This window comes from Mustela nivalis (genome assembly GCF_964662115.1).
Source record: "Mustela nivalis genome assembly, chromosome: 8".
Lineage (NCBI taxonomy): Eukaryota > Metazoa > Chordata > Mammalia > Carnivora > Mustelidae > Mustela > Mustela nivalis.
This window is the reverse complement of record NC_139027.1, coordinates 116,967,914-116,988,164: the sequence shown is the minus strand read 5'-3', so window position 1 is coordinate 116,988,164 and position 20,251 is coordinate 116,967,914. Positions and strand designations below refer to the sequence as shown.

Genomic DNA, 20,251 nt, shown 5'->3' with positions numbered 1-20,251 from the left:
TGAGAGAATTTAGATTAGATTGGAACTCATTGAGAGTATTGTGAACCTCCTCCCTGGTAGCTTTAAGCTCCGCCCTAACATTGTGAACATCATCTCTCATTGCTTTCAGCTTGGCCCTAATCAATTCCATTTGGTCATTCATGGCTTTCTCCAACCTAGCTATTGCCTGGATAATTATTAGCCTGAATTCTCTTTCTGACATATTGTCTATGTTGATAGCTGTTAGCTCTGTTGCAGAAGGCCCATCCTCTGTATTTTTCTTCTGTTGGGCATTCCTCCTCCTAGTCATTTTGGTGAGAGATGACTGAACAGATGTAGCTGGTTGTATTGACCATGATGCAGTCAAGGTGCACCATGGAACACTTCTGAGCAATCAAGATTCCCCACCCAAACGAGAGACAAAAGAAAAGAAAAAGGAAAAAAAAAAAGAGAGAGAGAGAGAGGAAAGAAAGGGAAGATGTAAGAGAAGGTTCAGCCCAAATGGGCCCCAAGGTAAGATTTATGAAGTAGACAAACAAAAACAGACAAACAAAAAGACTGATAAAAGTATATGACAAGAGAAAAAATATATATATGCAAATAAAGGAAGAACCTCGTCAAAAAGAACCCCAAGTGTAAGATTTATATGCTATCAGGACAAACAAAAACACAGAAACACTGGTGGAAGAAAAAGATGGGAGAGTGGTTATAAATTCTCAGTGTGTGCGAGGAAGGTTGTTTTGATTCTTCCTGGATGTATCTTGATATCTTTGTTAAAGTTGTACCAGTGTTGAATAAAAAAATGGTATTTTTAAATTCAACATCTGGTAGAAACTGATGTTTTCAATTATCTGTTCCCCAATTTATGTTTTAAAAAATGTGAAGGCCTAACACATGGCTATCATTGACAACTGATGACTGAGTTTGTGTCATCATGCAAACATGGTGCAGACGTGCATGAACATGGTGCAGACATACACAAACATCAGTCACCACAAGTCAGTTAAATACCATCAGTCCCCCAACACATGATTTCAGTTTCATTTGCCATGGAGGAATTTTCCGTGAGCAATTTCATGAAGTACAAACTTTGCCATTAACTCTTCCTCAGGCCACAAATCTCTATTTAGCCAACAGGTCCTCATCACGATAAATAAGCATCAGGTCTTTCAAGGCCGGAAGTGGTGGTTCTCTGTGACTCTGTTACTCAATTTACCACAGGCAGCAATGAAGGTGGTCATGTTGTCTGCTGTTCTCCCAATGAGGGACCAAGGTGACATTATACAAAAGTGAATAGTGGCCAAATGGAATTGGCATAAAGCTGAACGTATGCTGGAGAAATGAGAAGAGTTGAGGCTTCAGGTAGTGTTGAAATTGATTGCGATTGGGGCTCATGAGGGCACCAGGGGAATGGTGACAGGGGTGCTTGTCCCCAGAGTGTGGATATGAAGCCAGAGGAGCAGAGTGAGACAAGCTTACCATGTCATTGAAGAAGGTGGTGAAAGGGAGGGTGAAAATGTCCAAGAGGATGTGACCCCAGAAGAATTCAAATTAATATTGTAAGGATTCCACAACATTGAAAGTACAAGGGATGGAATGTTGGAAGCTGATCCCAATTGAGACTGAAATGAGGTAATTCAGACCTTGGCCCTATATGGTCAACCATGCAATCGGAAGAAGGCTTGCACTGTGTAAACTGTTGATGAAGATTCTTTACAAAAAAACCAGAATGCTTCACCTTTCAGTGTTTCTAATATTTGAAATGACAATACACCCAATAAACAATGGTTCTATTGTTTTTTTCAGTTTCCTATACATTCATCATTGACATTTGGAAACTTTCTGTTTGGGAGAAGGGGGTGCTTTAAAACGTTTTTTTTTTTTTTTTTTTTCCAAATAAGAGGAATTTATTACCTTTGAATCAAAGCATGTGGATTTGTTCAAACTGGCAATAAAGGAATATGGAAACACAAACCATAGAAAGTCATATTTTAGATTTCTAAAAGACTTCATAGTGAAGAGTATATATTTTTTAAATGCTACATAATGACAAGATGACAGGTTGTGACAAATAGCATTTTACGTTTTTAAAGGTCACAGAAAAATTGTTATTCTCCCACTGATTTTTGAGATCACTTTGCATGGTTTCAGCTGCACCATCAGTGTTTTTCCTGCACTACTGTGCAAAGTGAGCACTGCTTCCACTTATCATGTCAGCTAATTCGAAGTTCTAGGGAAACAGTTTAATTAGGTTATGAGCTGTGGGAACACAGAGTGGGAGAAAGGACTTGATATTTTATTCTGGGTGGTTTCTGGAAGGGACTTTTTAATAAGGTGATGTTTAAACAGAGCTTCAAAGAGGGAAAGAGTGTCATGCACATCTTTAGGGGGAAGAAGCAGAGGAAAGACACAGTTTGACTTCCATTGCCATGGAATCACTGCAGCTGAAACTGGAGATCTGTAAGAGACAAAGAATGGTCCAGGAAGGAGTACTTGGTAGCAGGTAGCAGGCTTGGGGTGAGCAGTGTACAGATTCTGGGTGGGGCTCACTGGTTTTGGGAGGAGGCTTGCACTCACTTCTGAGAACATTTCAGGAATTTTATAAGCAAGTTGTTAAACACTGTTAGCTTGCCGTTGGTCACATTGGAAGTGTTGACACCATGGAAGTCCACAAGCGCTACAAATCCGGCTTCTTTCTCTTTCTCTGAGTAGATTACTTCACATTGATTATCTGGCCACTGCAAGCAACATTCTGAAGGCAGAATTGAATAGGGGATATAAAGTAAGAAAACCAAGGATGGCTCCAGACTTCTGAACTGCCAGCTCACATACATGAGCACTGGGGCTGGGAAGGATGAAGGTGACAGAAGAGCTAGTGTTCCCATCACAGGGAGGAGGGTGTTTTGTCCTTGGGTCTAAGGAGTAGGACGTGTAGGCAAAGAGGAAGGAGAATCATTTCTCTTCTTCATACCAGGATGAGATTCATTTTATTTAAGACCCTGTGAAGAACCTCACGAAGGCTAGAATGTCTGGGGGTTGGCAGAAATAACTCCCAAGAACATGGACATGAGCATGTAGTTCATGGCCACAGTCCCCAGAAGATGAATGAGAGACACCTGGTAAGTGTAGATGTGACTTTTTTCTCACATTCAGGCAGATATCTGTGCATCAGTGCCCAGAGAAAGTTCCCATGGCCTCTGCTGAGGACCTGGCATGTAGTCCCAGCTCTGGGGACATCAAGAATTGTGAGAAGGAGAAGAAGGGACTGTGGACAGGTGGGTCTTGGGAGCAAGCAAGGTATTTGGGGGCAGAGTTGGGGAAGCTTCTCATTGTTCCTTTTCTTTGGCTTGGCCCCTCAAGGACGGAAGGAGCAGAGACTGAGGGTGGCATATAGTAGGGGAGGAAGGGAGGAGCTGTGGTACCCATGTTCACAGTTGATTATTTGCTCATCATTCCAGAAATGTTCCTCATGTGTCTCTTATGTTCTTGGTGCTATTTTATTCTTGAGACACCTGCTGTGAAAGGACAGACAGCCACTGATAGAAGACTCTGCCACTTAAGCTTCCTCCCTTTGGTCTTGAACCCCCATCCCCATCCCCTCCGGTATGACCCACATAGGGTCATTGGAAGCTGTCCTCAGAGCAGCCCTCTGGCACCTGTCAGCCTTCCTCTAAACACAGACCCTAAAGGAGCCCTAGTTTCTATAATCTGGTGATGGTCTCCAAGGGATCCTCCCACCCAGCTGCCTCTCATTGAGCCTCTCTGCCCACTTCCTTCCCAGAATCCCTAGGACTCTGTCCACACTTTTTGATAGCCTTTGACCCTGCCCACCTTTTATAGGCTAAATGCCCCAACACCTCAGGGAATGGGAACCCTGAGATTCCCAAGGGTATCAAGGAAGGTGTGTCATATGTTCTTTACTCCAGGTGGGCACTGACTCCAGGTGACCTGTGTGCTGACACTCTCCCTGACCTGGCTCTTTCTGGGACTAACATTGACCTTCCCTCCCTGACCCATAACTTACAATCAGGCCCTCGCTTCTTGTGGACATAGATGGCAGAGACAATGATGAGCAGCAGCAGCTTCGGGCCCGGGGTGACAGCTATCAGGATTGGAGTAGATGGCCTTGACTCTGGAAAAGAAGGGATAGGAGGCACCATCAGAGGGGGGCACCCTAGAGTCATGCCCTGGGTCCTCCACTTACTGTATCTGAAGTGACTCAGGCTTATCAACGCTCTGAAGTTCATGAATTCTTCCCCTGTTCAAGGCAGAATTTGGAGTAAGACGTGTCTCACCTCACTCACCCCTTTCTCACTGCCAGGTGTCCTTCTTGAGAAAAGGTGGGGAGAACGAGCACTCAGGAACGTGTAAGTCTGGTTTACCGAATTGGTTCTCACACCCAGTGGAGCAGGTCATACAGCCTCTTTCTGATGAGTCAACAGGCTCCTAGTTTACAGAAAGTGGACAGATGACATGGCTCAGATCCAGGGAACCCCCTCACTGCTGGCCTGCAGGATGACTCTGAGACCTTGTCTTTGGACAAGGACAAAGCTAAACTCTCTGATTCATAGAACCAAATGTCCAGCTGGCCTCAAGTGGAGTGGGAACAGATGTCACACATGGGGTTAAGGCTGCCCTGTTTTGCTCCATGCACATGGTTTGACAACTCCCACATACAGAGGTGAAGAGGCAGTCTGTAAGGTGACCTGACCTCAGGAGACCTGCTGGCTGGACAATATCCTGGGGAGACAAGGAAATTCGGTCTAATGCTCAGGAGAATTTCAAACACCATCCAGCTCACTCGTACACCATTGTCACTGTCAGCCAAAGTCTTTCTGTTGGACATAGACTGTTGGATCTGGAAGGACAGCTTCTGATTTTTTTACTTTATACATAGACCCATTTTTGGTTTTATATTTGAATTTAAAGAATCCAAATTTTTTTTTTGAAATATATAGAGTAATCTTAAAGGAAAGAGTAGGTTCTCACCATATTTGCCCCTGGCATGTTAGAGGATGGCAGGTCTCTTCTGGGTGGGGCCCTGGACTTTTTCTGAGGTGAAAGAGTTATATTGACCATGTTTGCCCCTGTTTCTAGAGGGGAACCGGCAGCAGAAGGCAGGCAGAAGTGAGGATACAGAGGCTAAGCCAATCCTCTCAATTTAAAACAACTCATGAAGAGCACTCACCTTGCTGTCTCTCTGTCAGTAATTGAGGTTTGCCATGCTGAATTGTGCCAACATCTCCCTTTGCCAGTCCTCCCTCCTTTGCGCTCTCACACAGGTGGATCCTGTAGCAACACACAGTGAGCTTTCTCTCTTCTCATGTCATCTGAGAGTCTCCCTCCTGGGAGATGTGTAGAGTTTGTCTGCTTGGGGTCTGGAAAGCCAGCTCTAATGGGAACATTTGGACCTAGGTCTCTGCCAGCTGGTCATGTGGCCCCCAGCCCTGTGGGTGGTAGAGCAGGGTAGGTGCTGGCTTGCCCTGTCCTTGTCACTGCTGAAACCTCACCGTGGTGACCTGGGCTGGTGTAAGCAGAGGAGGGGAGTATCCTGCCATTCTGCAAATAATGTGTTAATTTCAAGAACTATGGATTGGCTGGCTGTTGCTGGGGGAGAAGCTGTGGAACTTAGGTGAAGTTCACTGCTGCTCAGGAGCAACACCACACAACAGGGGAAAGACTCCAGATGCTCTTACACATGAGAAGCCATGTCCTCCAGGAACAGGCTTGACAATTCACCAGATGTTTTTCATACCTGTCTGATCTGGGGGTGCAAAGCTAGCCTGACTCTTCCCATGTTTTCTTAATGTTTACTGCTGAAAAAGAGAACCATACAAGATTTATAAGAGTTTCAAGGAGAGGGTGGGCACTTTCTCCCACTTTGGCCAGCACAGTGAGTGTGCAGGGAGCAGGGCTGTGAGTCAGGTTGTGGCTCACTTTCCTGCTTAGGCCAGATCTGCTGAGCCTCAGTGTCCTCATCTGTAAATGGGCTGAGATGGTCCCTCCAGCTTCATCCATTCTCAACCAGGGCATCCCCTGTGTGGGCAGTTTGGGGAAGAAGAAGGAGACTCTCCCAGAAAGAACAGATCTCCCTGGTGCTGGAGCCACATACTAGCGCTGGTGCCCAGGCAAGGAACGTACGACTGGGAATTCCTGTAACACCTGCACAATCAGGATAAAACCACCCGCATGCCTATGTCCAGGAGCTGAGGGAGACTCAGTGCTCTTATGTGAGTCAGTCCCTGAATTGCAAGATGCTTTTCTGCACAGACCCACAACAAATGCCCAGCCTCTGGCATCTTCTCCATCCTGGGCTCTCAGTGTAAACAGTGACTTTATACCTCTTCTCACTGTGATTCTTCTACATTGAAAGAGAGACATAACCCACCTCCCTGCCCTGGATGCATTCATCCACAGGAAGGGAAGGGAATGGGAGCTTCATAAGAAAGGAGATCTTGGGGCGCCTGGGTGGTTCAGTGGGTTAAGTCTCTGCCTTCAGCTCAGGTCATGATCCCAGGGTCCTGGAATCTGGCCCCAAATGGGGCTCTCTGCTCAGCGGGGAGCCTGCTTCCTCCTCTCTCTCTGTCTGCCTCTCTGCCTACTTGTGATCTCTGTCTGTCAAATAAATAAACAATTAAAAAAAAAAAAGAATTGTTTAAAAAAAAAAAAAAAGAAAGAAAGGAGCCCTTGCCTATATTGTTCCTTGCATCCCCTGCAGGCAGACGAGAGCCTGCACACAGCAGATGCTCAGTACCTGCCGAGTAGAGAAGAGTCAGCCACATGGAGGGGACACTCTCTGGAAGTAGGAGTAAGACTGCGTCATGTGACTGTGCAAGTCACTCAGACTATAATCCCCTCATCCCTGGAACCAGAGGGCTGGTCAGGATTGGAAAAGTCAACAGCTTTGGACCCACAGACTGGGGTGCTAGACTTTCCCACCATTTATCAGGGGCCTTTGAGCAAGCATCAAGACCTCTCCAGGCCTCAACTTCCCTGATCTGTGGAATGGGCTGAAGTCGGGGACACCCACCACAACGCCTGATCCTTAGCTGTTGGTCAGAAAACGGAGGGCATTCTTATTGACTTGTCACAACCAGGAGACAAAGGAGGCCCAGGCCATACTCACCGCTCACAGTGACTAGAGTGCCTGGTCCAGACTTAAACTCCACATCAGCAGGGTTCCCTTTCTGGAACTTCACACAGTAGTAGATTCCGGTGTCTGCTGGGGAGATGTTACTGATGCAGATGGAAAAGTCCATGTTGTTTCTCCTTGTGGTGTCTGAAGCATTTGTTACTCGGGGGAAATGGCCTCCTTTGTAACTGAAGATTAACTCCCGGCCTGGCCCTGTCCCCCTGAACCACTGAACAGGCCCTGTGGGGAGCAGGGAGGTCAGGGTGCAGCGCAGAGTGGCTGTCTGTCCGGCTGTGACAGACACTGACTTGTCAGGCTGGATCACCTGCAGCCCCGCCTCACCGGCCACACCTGGAGAGGAAACAGACAGTCATCTCCTCATCCTGCTGTGATCCTGTGTGTGTCCTCACATGTTTACCCACAACAGCTCCCTGACCTAGTGCACACTGGGATCGGCCCTTGCCCTGAGCCTGTAACAGGACACCCCATCATAACCGAGGAAACAAAGACACAGAGAATCACAATGACGTGTCACAGAGCAGGTTTGACTTTGCAGCTGGATTTCCTGCCTTGATGACTAGCTAGTCCTTGGAGACATCAAGAAACGCAAACTCATTCCTTCTTATATGAAGTGTCCTCAAAAACCAGGCAGGGATAGAAATCAGAGAAGCAGGCTGCTGGTGCATCAGACATACACCCAGTGTCCTTTTCCATTTCTTAGCTACTCCTCAGGGAGGAAATTTGTGGTTCACCCTTGCAGAGTGTGAGCTGGTAAAACCCATGCACTTAGCAGTATTTGCAACCAAACATGCCTCCTAAGGAGGGCACGAGCTGTTACAAACAGATCCTGGATGCACTAAAATATCACATACTTTGGTTTCCAAGTCTGGAGAAGACGGGTCAGGAAGCTGAAGTGCTAGGACAAAAATGGGAAGAAACAGGAATGCACCATGGAGGGAGTCATGGAGGGAAAATGGGAAGGGAGAAGGAAGAGGATCAGGTGGTCATGAGGAGCCAAGGAAAGGTGAAAAATCTACCATTTGTGTGTCTATAATCCTCTTTTTTTTTTTTAAGATTTTATTTATTTATTTGACAGAGAGAAATCACAAGTAGATGGAGAGGCAGGCAGAGAGAGAGAGAGGGAAGCAGGCTCCCTGCTGAGCAGAGAGCCCGATGCAGGACTCGATCCCAGGACCCCAAGATCATGACCTGAGCCGAAGGCAGCGGCTTAACCCACTGAGCCACCCAGGCGACCCTATCTATAATCCTCTTATTTCTATTTCTGGCCCAGGCCTTGCCTCTGAGCTATGCTTTGTAGGTCCGAATACCATTCGAACTGTTTCTTAGCTAGAAGTAAACCTTTCACAGCTAACATATCCTAAACTGAACTCAGTTTTCCACAAATCCTTGAACATCTCAGCAGAGGCACCTTTATTTTCCCAGATGCTTAGGTTCTGAGCCTTGGGTGCCTTTTTTTCCCACCTCAATTCCTTTGCCCTAGGACATCCTAATGGCTCCCCTACTGCAGGCACCCACAGTGTCTCCTCTCTCCCTTTTCTCTGCTGACTGCTCTCTTGCTGCAAACCACTTTTCCTTGTTTGCATGGATGCACTGAGCTCTTGAGGGCTCTAGCTGCTTCTCTCTATGTCCTGTGGTACTCCATTCTCAACCAAATGCTGGAATGAAACTCATGTCAGATTGTGTCACTTCTGTCTTCAAAACCTTGCATAGGTACCATTTCATTCAGAATAAAATCCCAAATCCTTGAAGAGAGCAAGAGTATCCTGCTCTCGTGCAGTTCCCATGCTGTTTGGGAAGGCTCTTCCCCCAGAAAATCACATAGCTCACTCCCCCACCTTCTTAAAATCTTTGCTCCAGGCTACCTGTTTAAATACATCTCACCCTAGCAATTCTCCCATTTTTGTATCCAGCTGTACTGTCATGTTTTTTCCTTAATGTTCATCAATCTCTGTACCTCTGTTATTTACTGATTTATTGCATCTATTTTTTCCTGTCCTTTCCTCCACTATGATACAACTTCTACAAGGGCAACTACTTTGTCTCTTTTACTCCTCAACATGCCCTATGTTAATATAACTGTTCTTGTCACCTAGTAGGTATATATTTGTATAATGTGTGAATTGCCCAATGTGATCCTTTTGGAGGGAGTCTATTTTCAGTGGAGAATTTCTCAGGACATTATATCAGAAGCTGAGTTTCCCACATAGGTGACTTGGATGAAACAAACACTTGCATATACCCAGAATATAGAAGCACTTAAGAGAAGTGAACTACAAACGTTCTTCACCACACAACCCCCTTCTCCACAGTGATTGGAAGATCTGCAGAAATCTCATGGGATGGAAGTGTGGTCATTGGATTTGAGAAGAGCAATGGTTAGACCTGTGAGATTTAGAATCAGACTGCCTAGGTTCCGATCCTAGATCTCCCACTTACACTCAGCGACCTTGGCCCTTTCTGTGCCTTCTTTTCTTATCTCCAAGGTAGGGGTGACAGGAATGTCTGCCTTGGATACACAGATCACATGACATAATGGACATAGGCATTTCCAGGTATGTGTGTGGCACATGGTGAGTGCTCAGGAATTTAGAAAGTTATCACTCATGAGATTTCCTGAGGCACGGAGGCATTATATCCCAATCCCAATCAGATAATTGGGATTGGGATATGAAAATGGATATAATTACAGATGCAGATCACATAGGCAGGAGTCTCTGAATTTGTGTCCCCTTCTTTCCTCATCCACTTGAATCCAGCATGGAGGCATTTCCAAGGTAGTAATGCACAAGGTTCTATTCATTTTACCAAGAGAGAAGTTTGTTTTTAATTTAAGAGCTTGGTGAGGGGTGAGATGTAAGTTTAGAGAATTAAAGAAGAGGGTGAGTAGCTCAGAGACAGGGATCCAAACATCGTTCTAATGTGCATTTCACGTAGACTGGCTGCATTATGAGGAGAAAAAGCAAGGTGTTTTCCAAAATCCCATGTGTGTGTGCAAATGCGTGTGTATACATTTCCCTATGCCCATTCCTATACATGCACACACGTGCGCACACACACACAGAGGTAAGTGCATTCCCTGTATATGTACAGTGTGGCCCAACATGCTAGTAGAGACTGTTTTGAGGATTAAGTGAAATTATAGTACATGTTAAACTTTAGTAACAATTTGGCACCTAGGAAACATGCAGCACATCATTAACAAGAGTTGTGAGTCCACACAGCACAGTGGAACTCTGGAGACATCAGTGCTCAGGATATGCATGAGGTGCTGTGGAGAACCCGCTCCCCTTCTGATAGTGTGCGAAAGGTGTTGTCCTCTCCAATTCCCACAGAGGAGGTTCCAGAACTGAACTCTGAGTCAAGGCCAGGACCCAGGTGCAGTTTCAGGTGCAGTTCAAGTGCAGTTCAGGTGCAGTTCAAGTTGCCCCTTGTCTTCTCTGCCAGGTGACTCCCTACCAGTCTGGGCATAGGAAGGTCATTTCTGATGGGCCTGACTGTTGGCATCAACCACTCCTAGCTGCCTCCCTGCACACCTCACTGAGGTCAGAGAGAGTGTGCAGCAGTCCCTTCAGGGGATAGGGGACCCCTAAGAAAGCCGGAACCAGGCTGCCCAGCTGACTGCAGGCACTGCCATGGCACGGTGTGGCTCCTCTGTGACATGGGACAGGAGGCATTTCTCCTTCCCTCTCCTACCACACAGGGTTGCAGGAAGGGGCAAGTAAGGGAATGCAAGCAGTTGTGCTTGGGATTTATCATTGGAAACACAGATGGAAAAGAGCAGATGAATCAGAGAGTGGCTGACAGTAACCTCAGTCTCTCTCTCTCTCTTTTTTTTTTTTTTTTGTTCTTTCACAACTCCTATTTAATGTTGTGTTGGAGAAAAGAAATAAAGGCCATTAAGATTTAAAAGGAAGAAGTAATATGTTATGGTGTATACAGAAAAGTCAAATGCATCTAATGTGACAGAACTAGAAAAAGAATTAGCAAGACTATAAGATACATCAATGCAAAAAAACTAATTTGACTTAATATTAAAAAATTAGAGAAAAAATTATATACATTCTAGCTTATTAAAAACTAAGTTATATTAAAAATACTCTTGTTTTATTTCTTTAAGAAAATGAAGTCTTTTATAAAGCAATCTAGTACCATATGTCAAATTTTAATAGCATTCACTTTCTTAAGATAACTAAAACACTATTGTTCATTAGGATAGACCTTTGTTTAAAGCTAGTTCCTTGTAGTAAACAAATTCCACTAATTTTCCATTAGCTTAAAATTGTCTCATAAACTATACTTAAGTTTCAGAATAAATGACAATGTATAGCAGTGTTTACGTAAATGAGATAAAATTCTCATGAGCAAAAATGAACTATTGGGATTTCATCAAGATCAAAAGCTTTTGCACAGCAAAGGAAACAGTTACCAAAATCAAAAGACAACTGACAGAATGGGAGAAGATATTTGCAAACGACATATCAGATAAAGGCCTAGTGTCCAGATTCTATAAAGAACTTAGCAAACTCAACACCCAAAGAACAAATAATCCAATCAAGAAATGGGCAGAGGACATGAACAGACATTTCTGCAAAGAAGACATCCAGATGGCCAACAGACACATGAAAAAGTGCTCCATATCACTCAGCATCAGGGAAATACAAATCAAAACCACAATGCGATATCACCTCACACCAGTCAGAATGGCTAAAATCAACAAGTCAGGAAATGACAGATGCTGGCGAGGATGTGGAGAAAGGGGAACCCTCCTACACTGTTGGTGGCAATGCAAGCTGGTGCAGCCACTCTGGAAAACAGCATGGAGGTTCCTCAAAATGTTGAAAATAGAACTGCCCTATGACCCAGCAATTGCACTACTGGGTATTTACCCTAAAGATACAAACGTAGTGATCCAAAGGGGCACGTGCACCCAAATGTTTATAGCAGCAATGTCCACAATAGAATGGATCAAGAAGATGTGGTATATATACACAATGGAATACTATGCAGCCATCAAAAGAAATGAAATCTTGCCATTTGCGACAACATGGATGGAACTAGAGCGTATCATGCTTAGCGAAATAATTCAAGCAGAGAAAGACAACTATCATATGATCTCCCTGATATGAGGAAGTGGTGATGCAACATGGGGGCTTAAGTGGGTAGAAGAAGAATAAATGAAACAAGATGGGATTGGGAGGGAGACAAACCATAAGTGACTCTTAATCTCACAAAACAAACTGAGGGTTGCTGGGGGGAGGAAGTTTGGGAGAAGGGGGTGGGATTATGGACATTGGGGAGGGTATGTGCTTTGGTGAGTGCTGTGAAGTATGTAAACCTGGTGATTCACAGACCTGTACCCCTGGGGATAAAAATATATGTTTATAAAAAATAAAAAAATTATATTAAAAAAAATTCTCATGAGCATCAGAACCTTCACTCTTGCTGAAGTTGTGATTATCACACTAGTTAAGTATATCCTCTCTATTCTGAGTAATATCTTCTAAGATGATTGCCATACTTATTATCACAGCTCTTTAACTATATAAGATGGTTTTCCTCCTGTATATAAATTTATTAAAATTAACTTATTTATTTTTGTTAAGGTATTCTGAAAATTTTTACATGATCCTTCTGACTTAAGATCCTAAGGAAATGAAGTCGGGTAAAGGCACTGGGGAATTTTTTACTGAGGTTAAATTCTTAAAAAATAATTAAAATAGTTTTCTTTTTCTCTTCTGTCTCTCTTTTTATTTTTTCTTATTCTTTTCCCACTGTTATTTAAATTTCTCTTCTCATACTCTCTGTTCTTATTTTTCATCACCTTTACAAGTGACCCTTGAATAACATAGGGTTTAGTGGCACCAACCCCCACACAACCGAAAATATGCCTGTACTGTCATTTGCAAATATCTTCTCCCATTCTGTGGGTTGCCTCTTTGTTTTGTTGTTTGTTTTGTTTGCTGTGCAGAAGGTTTTGATCTTGATGAAGTCCCAAAAGTTCATCTTCGTTTTTGTTTCCTTTGCCTTTGGAGACATATCTTGAAAGAAGTTGCCTCAGTCTCATTTTAGTGTTAAAAACCCCCTCTGAATATTCATCTCCAGCCCTAATATATAGAACCTGCTTGGCCCTGTTCAGTATCATGGATTTGGAAACTATTCCCTGTGATCCATTAACTGTAAAATAAGGACAACTTTGTGAGGAAACTCCCCCTCCGTGGTCTCTGTTTCTCCCTCACCAAGGAGCCAAGCTCCTTTGGTCCTAGCAGAGCAGGGCTCCTCCTCAGGGCTCCTCCTCTTCCACTTCCTGTGGCCTCCAGCTGTTTCATCCACAACAGAGCAAATATCTCACCTTCTCCAGCCCAACAGTGACAGCCACCCTCCTTTTCCATCTGACATTCTCCCTGCAAGCGGTTATGGGGAGGGGTCAAACCCGGTGTCCAGACATGTTGACTTGACAACAGAGGGAAGATGTCGGGTCCCGACAGCTGAGTCTAGAATGTGAACTCTTGCTCACGGAGCCAAATACCCTCCAGGATATGCCTCCCAGTCTGCATATCCTTAGTCTGCAGAGCCAGGAATGGGGTGCCTGGTATTGCTGGGATTGCAGGGGCCCCACTGCTCTGTCTAGGCTGGTGCCCCAGGCTGCTCAGTGAAGAAGCATCACCACATATCTGGGGAAAGACTCCAAAGGCTCTTACACATGAGAAGCCGTGTCTTTCAGGAACAGGCTCGACACTTCACCAGATGTTTGCATACCTGTCTGATCTGGGAGTACAAAGCTAGCCCACCTCTTCCCGTATTTTCTTAATGTTTACTGCTGAAAAAGAGAGCCATACAAGACTTACAAGAGTTTCAAGGAGAGGGTGGGCACTTTCTCCCACTTTGGCCTGCGCAGTGAGTGTGCAGAGAGCAGGGCTGTGAGTCAGGCTGTGGCTCACTTCCCTGCTCAGGCCGGATCTGCTGAGCCTCAGTATCCCCATCTGTAAATGCGCTGAGGTGGTCCCTCCAGCTTCATCCATTCTCAACTAGGGCATCCCCTGTGTGGGCAGCTTGGGGAAGAGGAAGGAGAGCTCTCCCAGAAGGAACAGATCTACCCCATGCTGAAGCCACCTACTAGTGCTGGTGCCCAGGCAAGGTGGGTACGACTGGGAACTCCTGTAACACCTGCACAATCAGGATAAAACCACCCGCATGCCTATGTCCAGGAGCTGAGAGGAGATTCAGTGCTCTTATGTGAGTCAGTCCCTGAATTGCAAGATGCTTTTCTGCACAGACCCACAACAAATGCCCAGCCTCTGGCATCTTCTCCATTCTGGGCTCTCAGCATAAACAGTGAGCTTTTACCTCTTCTCACTGTGATTCTTCTACATTGAAAGAGAGACATAACCCACCTCCCTGCCGTGGTGCATTGGTCCACAGGAAGGGAAGGGAACGTGAGCTTCATGAGAAAGGAGCCCTTCCCTGTTTTGTTCCCTGTTCCCCCTGCAGGCAGACGAGAGCCTGCACACAGCAGGTGCTCAGTAAGTGTTGAGTAGAGAAGAATCAGCCACATGGAGGGGACACTGTCTGGAAGCAGGAGTTAGATTGGGTCATGTGAATGGACAAGTCACTTAGACTGTAAGTCCTTCATCCATGGCACTAGAGGGCTGGTCAGGATTGCATAAGGCAAGAACTATGGACTTACAGACTGGGGTTCTAGACTTTCCTACCATTTGTCAGGGGCCTTGAGTAAGCAACAGGACCTCTCTAGGCCTCAACTTCCCTGATCTGTGGAAGGGGCTGAAGTCGGGGACACCCACCACAATGCCTGATTCTTAGCTTTTGCCCAGACAATGGAGGGCATTCTCATTGACTTGTTATCACAACCAGGGGACAAATGAGGCCCAGGCCGTACTCACCACTTACAGTGACCTGGGTGCCTGGTCCAGACTTAAACTCCACATCATCAGGGGTCCCTTTCTGGAACTTCACACAGTAGTAGGTTCCGGTGTCTGCTGGGGTGATGTTACTGATGCGGATGGAAAAATCCATGTTGTTTCTCCTTGTGGTGTCTGAAGCATTTGTTACTCGGGGAAAGTGGCCTCCTTGGACACTGTAGATTAACTCCCGGCCTGGCCCTGTCCCCCTGAACCACTGAACCGGCCCTATGGGGCTCAGGGAGGTCATGGTACAGTGCAGAGTGGCTGTCTGTCCGGCTGCGACTGACACTGACTTGTCAGGCTGGATCACCTGCAGCCCCGCCTCACTGGCCACACCTGGAGGGACAACAGAGCAGTGGTCTAGTCATCCTGCCTTAATCCTGCGCATCTCCTCATGTGTTTATGCAGAACAACTCCCTGAGAGAGTGCCACTGGTAGCGGCCCTCGCCCCGAGCCTGTAAAGGGAGATCCCATCACAACTGAGGAAACAAAGACACAGAGAGGCTCAATGATGTCGCACGGACCCTTTTGAATTTTCAGCTGGGTTTCTTGCCTTGGTGACTAGCTAGTCTCTGGAGACATCGAGAAACACAAACTCATTAAGTGAAATTATAGTACATGTTAAACTTCCGTAACTATTTGGCACCTAGGAAACATGCAGCACATCATTAACAAGAGTTTGTGAGTACACGCAGCACAGTAGAACTTGGGAGACCTCTGCGTGTGATGTGGGATGTCTCTCCTGTTAGCCTCTCTGTTTCTGATGTTTCTGCACGTGGCCTCCACTGAGGAGCCACTCAGCATAACATGGTTAACAAGATGAACTATGGAGCTGAGTGGGCTGAACATGAACCCCAGTAGCTCCACTAACGTAAGTAGGTGGCACTGGTCTGGTTGCTCTCTCTGCCTCAGTTTCCTCATCTGCAAGTCCGGAGTATAGTCATAGCTCTGAGGCAGGCCTTCTGTGGAGAGTCTGGGTAGCACACCTGTGTTTACCTGGAGGCCCTAAATGCCCAGGGCAGGGAGAGGTTTAGGAGGCAGGCAATGGGGAATCTCTCTCAAGGCAATGCTCACCTGTGAGTCCCAACAGCAGAGCCAGCAGCAGGTAAGGAGGAGGGCAGGGTCTAGAGGCAGGGGCCCACATTGAGGAGGCCTGAGGGTCCCGCTTTCTGAAAATGTGTGTGCTAGGGCAATGGGGCCTTTGTTCTGTAGGGAGGAACAGTCCGCCTCACTTGGGATAGAAGAGGAAGGAAGCATCTATGACGCAGTAACAGGGTGGTGAGGCAGCAATCTGCTTCTGGATTGTGAAACAGACATCAGGCAGAGAGGCCTCACATGGTGAGAGGGGCCTCTTCTTACATTTTGGTTTTTTTTTTAATTTTTAATTATAATCATGTTTGTTAGTCACCATATAGTACATGATTAGTTTTTGATGTACTGTTCCATGAGTCATCATTTGCGTATAACACCCAGAATCCCATTGCAATCCGTGCCCTCCTTAATACACATCACTGGGCTCACCCATCCCCCCACTACCCACCCCTTACAACCCTCTGTTTGTTTCCCAGAGTCCAAATCTCTCATAGTTGGTATCCTGCTCTGAATCTCTCCCCAACTTTTTTTCCCTTCCTGTTCCTAATGTCCTCCATGCTATTCCTTATGTTCCACAAATAAGTGAAACCATATGATAGTTGGCTTTCTCTGACTTATTTCACTCAGTATAATCTCCACATCATCCATGTTGATGCAAAAGTTAGGTATTCCTTTCTGATGACTAAGTTATATTCCATTGTACATATGAACCATTCTTTATCCATTCATCTGTTGAAGGGCATCTTGGTTCTTTCCACAGTTTGGCTATTGTGGATATTGCTGCTACGAACATTGGGGTGTCTGTGGCCCTTTTTTTCACTACATCTGTATCTTTGAGCTAAATGCCCAGTAGAGCGATTGCTGGGCCAAAGGGTAGCTCTATTTTCTACTTTTTGAGGAACCACCACACTGTCTTCCACAGGGGCTGTACCAACTTGTGTTCCCACGAACATGTGAGGTGGTTTCCCTTTCTCCACAACCACTCCAGTATTTGTTGTTTCTTCTCTTGTCAGTTTTTGCCATTCTAACTAGGCTAAGGTGGTATCTCACTATGGTTTTGATTTCAATTTTCCTGATGGCTAATGATGATGAGCATCTTTTCGTGTGTCTATTAGCCATTTGTATGTCTTCTTTGGAGAAGTGTCTGTTCACGTCTTGTGACCATTTTTTGACTTGATTATTTGTTCTCTGGGGATTGAGTTTGAGAAGTTCTTTATAGATCTTGGATACCAGCCCTTTATCCGTAGTGTCTTCTCCAATTCCGTGGGTTGTCTCTTTGTTTGGTGTTGTTGACTGTTACCTTTGCTATGCAGAAGTTTTTATCTTGATGAAATCCTAAAAGTTCATTTTTCCTTCTGTTTCCCTTGCCTTTGGGGACCTGTCTTGAAAGAAGTGGTTGTGGCCGATGTCAAAGTGGTTACTGCCTATGCTCTCCTCCAGAATTTCGATGGTATCCTGTCACACATTGAGGTCTTTCATCCATTAGATTTTAAGCTAAAGACCGTAGTTAGAGATACAGAAGGACACTATATCATTCTTAAAGGGTCTATCCAACAAGGAGATCTAACTATTGTAAATATCTATGGTCCCAACATGGGAGCAATCAACTATAAAAGGCAACTGCTAACCAAAATAAAGAAACATATTGATAATAAAACATTAATACAGGAGATCTCAACACTCCACTCTCAGCAACAGACAGATCCATCTAAGGATAAAATCAACAAAGAAACAAGAACTTTGAATGACTCAGTGGAACAGATGGACTTCATAGATACATATAGAACGTTCCACCCTAAACCAATGGAATACTCATTCTTCTCAGTGCACATGGAATTTATCCAGAATGGACGACATCCTCGGTCACAAATCAGGTCTCAACCAATACCAAAAGCCTGAGATTATTGCCTGCAATGTCTCAGACCACGGGGCTTTGAAACAGGAACTCAATCACAAGAAAAAATTTGGAAGAAGTTCTTCTTATGTTTCAGAGAGAGTGGACAGGCCCAGCAGAAATGATGCTTCCTGGCCGTCGGGGGCTCTGTTTTCTCCACTGGGCCCCTCCCCCCATCTTGAGGTCTTCTTGGTGATTCTCTACTTGGGAGCCCCAGGCCTACAAGGATCTGCAGTTTGGGGCTGCATCTCACCTGCTGAGCTCTGGACATCTGGGGGTGGTTGTCTTGTGGCCTCATTCTGCACCAGCTTCCACTAAAAGCTACTGAGCTGAAGAAAGAAATGGGTTCATCAGGACCCAAGAGATTTTGGGGACAAATGAAGTCAGCTCCAGAAATGACTCCCTCTTCCAACCTTTTATTGATGTAATAGTAATCTTAGCCCAAATGCACAGTGCAGTGTGGACTTCAGAAGCTGTATTTGCTGAGGGTATATGGTTGGTTCAGTTGGTGAAGCGAGCAACTCTTGATCTTGGGGTTGTGAGTTTGGGTCCCAAGTTCACTGTAGAGATTACTTAAAAAAAAAATAAAATTCTTTAAAAAAAGAAGTTGTATGTGCTTACCTCCAACAAAAAACCACCATTTCTTCCTCTTTCAGGAGAGGAAGTGGGTTTTATGTCCCAGAGATCACTCTCCCAGACATTTATCTGAGCAAAATGAAGACCATAGCTTCACACAGTCTCTGCATGAATGTTTAGAGCAGCTTTTTTCATAATGGAAAAAAATTGGAAACATGCAAAATACCCAGTGATAAGTGAACATTTGAACAAATTGTGGTGTATTCCAGCAGGAAATATTACACAGCAATAATAATGAATAACTTATTTACATGTGCACAATTTGTGAGATTCCAAAGGCATTATGTGGAGTGAAGAAAATCACTCTCAAAATGTCCATACTGTGAGACTCTGCTTCCACAATATTCTCGAAGTTATAGAAAATAGATTAACATGGGCCAGAGGTTTCAGTGGTGGGGTTGGCTGTCACTCAGAGAGGACACCACAAGGGTGAGCTCTGGAGGCATGGAATTGTTCTTTTCCCTGAATACAGTGGTGGTTACCCAAAATACACATGAGCAGATCAACACACACAAAGGCTGGGAATGTTACATGGCTGAGACACTTGATATGTTACTGGTGAATCACTAAATTCTTCCCCTGAAACTAACACTACACTATATGTAAGCTAACTCTAATTTACATAAAATCTTGAAGGAAAAAAAAAATTGAGTATAAAACACAGTATCATTGTCATTATAATGTGGATACTGCCTATGACATTATCTAAAATTAAAATGTTAAGGGGGTAGGGTAGAAATATGCACATGGAGTGTGGTTCCCATAGTAACAGAGCATTGCATCCCCATCATCCAGAGTGGGAAGTCAGTAAATAATGTCAAAGGGTGAGAAGTTAAGAAGAGAAAATATATGCACACTCTATGAGATCTGGGTATAGAAACTGGAAGAATCAGTTAAAAATCATCAATTAAAGGAGTGGAAAATGGTTGCCTCTGGGAGGTGGAAAATAGAGGGAGGTCGGGAGACTCCAGTTTTCATACTGGAGAAAGTATAGAACTATTTGCCTGTTGAAGCGTGTGCATGTATAACTTTAATGAAGGTAAAAACTAATCTAGGTGAGATGATTGATGTTGTAAGAGTTGCACAGAAGGGAATGTCCATACATTAGTCTGAGTGTGATAAGCTTGATGGATAGAAGATCAATGTTCAAGGAGGAGTCAAGATGGCGGAGAAGTAGCAGGCTGAGACTACTTCAGCTAGCATGAGATCAGCTAGATAGCTTATCTAAAAATTGCAAACACATGCAAATCCATCGGCAGATCGAAGAGAAGAAGAACAGCAATTCTGGAAACAGAAAAATAACCACTTTCTGAAAGGTAGGACTGGTGGAGACATGAATCCAAAGCGACGGGAAGATAGACCCCGGGGGGAGGGTCCGGCTCCCGGCAAGCAGCGGAGAAACAGAGCACAAAATCAGGACTTTTAAAAGTCTGTTCCACTGAGGGACATCGCTCCAGAGGCTAAACCGGGGCGAAGCCCCCGCAGGGTCACAGAAGGATCAGGGGTGTCTGTCGCAGAGCTTATGGGTATTGGTACGGGAAAGCCGGCTACAGAGACAGAGCCGACAGTAAGCTCACA

At 45.0% G+C, this 20,251-nt stretch overlaps 2 protein-coding genes across 4 annotated transcripts in view; both read right to left on the bottom strand.

Moving 5' to 3' along the window:
- The window catches only part of LOC309871506 (signal-regulatory protein beta-1-like), a 56,413-nt gene extending 40,158 nt beyond the window's left edge, over positions 1-16,255 (bottom strand). For both annotated transcript variants that reach the window (XM_082744588.1, XM_082744587.1), the window contains exons 1-3: positions 16,126-16,255; positions 15,031-15,387; positions 7,106-7,462 (exon numbers count right to left, since the gene is read on the bottom strand). In XM_082744588.1, coding sequence (XP_082600714.1) covers positions 7,106-7,462; positions 15,031-15,387; positions 16,126-16,195 — 784 coding nt within the window. In that variant the 5' untranslated portion in view covers positions 16,196-16,255. The remainder of the gene's footprint in view (positions 1-7,105; positions 7,463-15,030; positions 15,388-16,125) is intronic.
- LOC309871509 (signal-regulatory protein beta-1-like) overlaps positions 2,560-20,251 on the bottom strand; it is a 68,387-nt gene continuing 50,695 nt past the window's right edge. Inside the window, exons 5-6 of one of the 2 annotated variants that reach the window (XM_082744599.1) lie at positions 4,004-4,111; positions 2,560-3,494 (exon numbers count right to left, since the gene is read on the bottom strand). In XM_082744599.1, the coding sequence (XP_082600725.1) occupies positions 3,472-3,494; positions 4,004-4,111 (131 nt within the window). In that variant the 3' untranslated portion in view covers positions 2,560-3,471. The remainder of the gene's footprint in view (positions 3,495-4,003; positions 4,112-20,251) is intronic. The other variant, XM_082744601.1, reaches the window with a different exon arrangement.